Source organism: Glycine max, chromosome 20 (assembly GCF_000004515.6).
Source record: "Glycine max cultivar Williams 82 chromosome 20, Glycine_max_v4.0, whole genome shotgun sequence".
Taxonomy (NCBI): Eukaryota; Viridiplantae; Streptophyta; class Magnoliopsida; order Fabales; family Fabaceae; genus Glycine; species Glycine max.
Genome location: NC_038256.2, coordinates 4639514 through 4644594, shown reverse-complemented (window position 1 = coordinate 4644594; position 5081 = coordinate 4639514). Strand labels below are relative to the sequence as shown.

General features: G+C 30.1%; 1 protein-coding gene across 1 annotated transcript; it reads right to left on the bottom strand.

Annotated features, from left to right (window-relative positions):
* Positions 1-294: 294 nt before the first annotated feature.
* Positions 295-1789, bottom strand: LOC100527059 (uncharacterized). The gene is given in 4 exon segments (NM_001251124.2): positions 295-601; positions 998-1310; positions 1434-1564; positions 1720-1789. Coding segments are annotated over 3 exon segments (747 nt in total). The 5' UTR covers positions 1561-1564; positions 1720-1789.
* Between the last annotated feature and the right edge of the window lie 3292 nt (positions 1790-5081).

Here is a 5081-nt window from a genome sequence, read left to right as displayed (position 1 = left end):
TCAAGAAGGGCCTAAAAAAATAGGTCCCCACTTGTTGACACAAAAGAAATTAAAATTAAAATGAAGGAGCAATTTAAAACATACCCCTTCTTAAATCTTAATTCCCTGGCCTTCAAAAATTACCAAAAAACTGACCCCTTCCCCTAGCAGCATACTATCTAATACCCTAGTATACTAACCAGTCATCATAAACTCATAATAATAATACTCTTAGAACCTACTAATACCATATATCTATTATGCTATATAGTAGTAGTATTTGAATGTGTGACTTAGAACTTTGGACAACAAGATCTAGCGGAATTGAGCACCAGTGTAGGTTTGGCCAAAGGACCAGCCAGATGGGGCAACATTGTTGGACACAATAGTTCTGCCATCACTTGTGGTGACCTTAAAGGAGAGGCTTTGACCATCGAGGTAGTTATTGCTCTGCCAGTTCTGACCCCAGTTTCTTGACATTGGCATCCAACCAGTTCTTGAACCCTTGATTGAAACAGAATGCACATCACCAGCACCACCAACGTTTGTGATGAGAACTAGGTTGAAGTAGGAGTGTCCATTGATTGTGAACCTGATCCCTCCCTTCCTCCTACAAGCCACCCTATACGCAAATCCACCAATAACACAGAAGTTTAGTTGTAGTTAACCAACAAAAGTAAAAATATCATACATTAGTCTTGCAAGACATAGGTTCTTGAAAAAGTTTCAAAATTCATTTAGTCCCTAGAAATTAAAGGGTAATATATGCTTTAAATTCCTCAATGTTGTCAAATCCCTACGTTTTAGAATTTCAATGTAAGAACTAGAACCAAACTTAACCAAAACTTGAAGAATCTAAACCACATTTTACCCAAAATTTTACAAGTTAACAAGCCATTAATAAAATATAAGAACTAAGAAAACATTAGAAACAAACCTTTCCAAATATTTACGGAATTAAAGGAATGAAAAACAACTATATAGTTGAAATGAGTGAAATCAATCAAGTAACCTATACCTTCTGTAGGAGACAGGGACAATTCCAGCTTTGTACTGAGCAATGCGTAGGAAGACAGGTTGAGCTAGGTCAAAGTGTTGGAGAGGAGGGTTACACCAGCCACCATTGTTGTTGGGCAAGGCATTGTTTGGAGGACAGAAATTGGTGGCAGTGACCACAATAGAACCTGGAAGGCACCACCTGTGGTCATTGGCACACCTAATCTCATAGCAAGAGCCACAGCTCAAGCCATTGTTGAACAGTGCAGTGCTTAGAGCAGCAGTGTTTGTTCCATACCCTTGGCTGTAGAGATTCCCATACCCACATGCCCCACCTGCACAAACACACAAATTAGTCGAATGGGTTGCTCCAAAATGCTTCAAAATAAGTTTTTCAAGAATAAAAATTGAATCTTTATGTTAAAAATTAGGGCTTTGAATTGTTTTATAGAGCATACCCATTGTCCCAGATGCATCACTCCCTCCATAGAAGGTGGCATGAGCATTAGTCCACCCTCCACCATAGGCATGAGCAGAGGAGAACATTGTGAGAAAACCCATCAAGAGCAACCCAATGAGAGCCATTTTCCTGAAAACAAAACAAAACAAAAAATCAGACATTATTTTCTTGCACATGTTAACAACATTTGTGGAGCTGTAGAAGAACTAAAAACTCTTCCTCAGCCTTCAAATGTTGAAACAATTAACTAACTCCAGGTAGATATGAATGGAAAAGGAAATTACTTTGATAATGAGGAGTCAAAGGAAATGAGCAAAAGAGAGAGAGGAGGGGTGTGAAGTGAAGCAGAGTTGTGAAGAAAAATGTTAGGGAGTGCTACCTGATTTATAGACCCTGAGGGGTAGGGGAAATAGCACAAAAGTTCAATTAACTGTTTTTGAATTGTTTGGACAAAAAACCGCAAAGGGTATAAGTGGTTTTTTGGTAATGAAATTGTTAAAAAAAAACATTTCAAGTTGCCAAGAGGCCCACTTTTGAATTTTGATTTTTTTTATATAAATTTTGATGTTTGCAGAGGCTGCTTTGTGGCTGGTAAATCTCCAAAATCCGTGTGGGCCATAGCGGTTTTGGCTCTGATGGTTAACAAGCTTCCACGGTCACATGCTATGCAAACATCAACCATTTTGCCTCAAATACCTTCTCCTTTTCTTTTTCCCAATTCACTTCTCTTTTGCTCCAACTTCTGAATGCTTTACTTTCAAGATAGTAATAAATTTTAGGGGCGTGGAAAATTACTTTTTGATTTCTCATATTTTCATTGAATAAAATGATAAAAACATTTTTTTATGAATATAATAGAAAATTAACATAATTAAATAAATTTTTTTATATATTAAAATTATTCAATGAAAAATTATTTCTACAAAGCTTTCAAATGACAATTATTTTAAGGAAAATGTTATCAAATACTCTAAAATAATGGTTAAGAAAATAAAAATATTTTTTATTAAAAATGTAACAATGTATAGTTCTATGATATGATTTTCATCCAATCCCTGCCAAAATTTATATTGAGAGTTTGAAACCTTTATTTTAAAATGAGATACAGAGAGAGAGTATAGGGTTATACTACTGTTATTGTTTACCCTTTACAGAATCCTCAGTGCTTTGAACAAAAAAAATCTCATTCAATATTCACTGCTTTTTATGATTTTCTCTCTCTAGCTTTTTACAACAGACACAGACAGAAGCACAATTCAGTTCGTAAGTAAACGGTCAGAACTCTGATCTAATGTAAGAATTATTTTTTGATTTTTTCTCTAAGCCAATAGTACTTTTCATTTTTCTTTTAACTGTCACAAATACCAAATTGTTGTCCATTCTCTCGATAAAATCAGTTTAAAATTTCTGACTCTTTTTTAGTATAATAAAGCATATAATTGAGTAATCTTCTAAAAGATTAGAAATTTAATTCTTTAAAATCAATACTTTTTTTGGAGAAAGAAATATTCAATTAATATATAATAATATGTGATGCATAGATACAATACATGTATCGAATACGACACGTATATGATACCGTGAATGATTATTTAAAAAATATATAAGATACAATATATATATATATATATATATATATATATATATATATATATACACGTATTTAGAAATATACAAAAAAATAATAAAAAGAACATATTAAATATATTATTAAAATTATGTAAATCTTAATTAAAAACGTATATATTTCTTGAACATTAGTGAAACCAAATAAATTATAACTCATTGTCATCATAAATTACTCAAAGATTCTATATTTATATGTTTCATATAATTCAGTAATTATATTAGACTTTCATAAAATACTTTAAAAGTTTAAATATTTTATCAATATGTATTGACAAAATATCTAAAGAATATCAATATTTAATATGTGAAACAAATTAAATTATTAATGTTTGATATGGTTAGACAGTTCACGAATAGGTATCGCTATCAAATACACAGATAAGTGAGGCAAATTGGATTATCGATACTTCATTGATAACAACAGACAAATGTAAACCTGCTGAGGAAAATGTTCATTTTAAGCTACCATGAGTAAAAAAATTCAATTAGTTTGGGTTTGAATAATGAGTAAAAAATTGGTTATCACTATTGTTTTGCAAAGTAATAATAGGCTAATAGCAGTACCCAATTTTAACCACACATAATAAATATCATAGGTTCGGAGCTACGTAACAAACAACACAGAGCACAGCCCCTACAATCTCTAATTCGCTGAGTCTGAACATGTCTTGTTACTGTTGAGGACTCTAATACCAAAGTACAGTTCACACCAGAGAAATTAATGCAACGAAGCTACCCTCCAGCACATGGTTTATGACAATTTGAGCCAGTTGGAGCAAAAGCTCGTAACTTCGTTGAAATTTCTTGCTTTTTAGTTTATTACTAAATATTCTCTCGTTAATTTCTAAGTCTCTGTAAGTTGAAATAAGCAAGCTAAAATGTTCATCTATATTTATATTAGGCAAAATGATAATTAGTGGCTTTGGGATATAGATTAAGAAATTAAAAAATAAAAATTCTGATTAAGATATGTAAAATTACTTAATTTATGATTTTTATATGTTATATATGATCTTTACAAGAATTTTTTTTTTTAATTTTTTAATTAATACTCTATGAACACTAATTAAATCCTTTATATTATGTTTATCTTTGTCTTTGTGCATGAGTGTGTGTTTTAATAACTTGGTGTAATCTTTTGGCCAGCTGGATTTTGATTATGTGTGAAGCAAATCATGAATCTTCGTAGATAAGATCTGCATGGAAAACGATAAGTTTGATTAGGAAATTTTAGGTGAAGTGATGACATATGTAAACCGCGATTCTCGGGCAGTAGTGTTATTTAATTTAATCGTTATTACAACTTATAAGAAACTAGAATTATTGTGTGTGCAAAATGGCACGAGTTGCACGACTAGTGTAATATTCTAAATAATAATAATAAAGTTTAAAATTTATATTTACAGATACACATTTAAATTACTTTCTTATTTTTTAATTATATATTCTTATAAACTGGTCCAAAAAAACTTATAAGAAAGTTTTTTTTAATTTATTACGAAACACACTCTAAGGATAACACAATTGACACTGACAATTTATATTCTTTACAAATAATTTGTAATTATAATTTTTATTATTATCCTCATTTAGAAATATTTTTAAAAAAAAATTAAATGAACATATTGATTGATGGGTTTATAACATTCTTATTTGTCTATTTATACTCCTTACTAATAACATACTGACAATTTATTAAATAAAACTCATTTAAATAGATTATTACTATTCTTGTAAAAAAAATATTTCTATTAATTAAATAACATTCATATATGGCGGATATAACTACTATATATACATAAAGTGTGAGAATCGAAGTGCAAAATTAAATTGAAATGAGTTACAAATTAAAAAAACTCAAAAAGACGCATATAATTTTAAAACAAAATTAATTTCGCTCAGATACAAGAATTCAAATTCAAAGCTTTAAAAATACTAAAATTCAATAAATTAAGATAAATTCAAACCAAACCATTTGTTACATTATCTAATAATTATATTAAAATGCTCAAAAGGA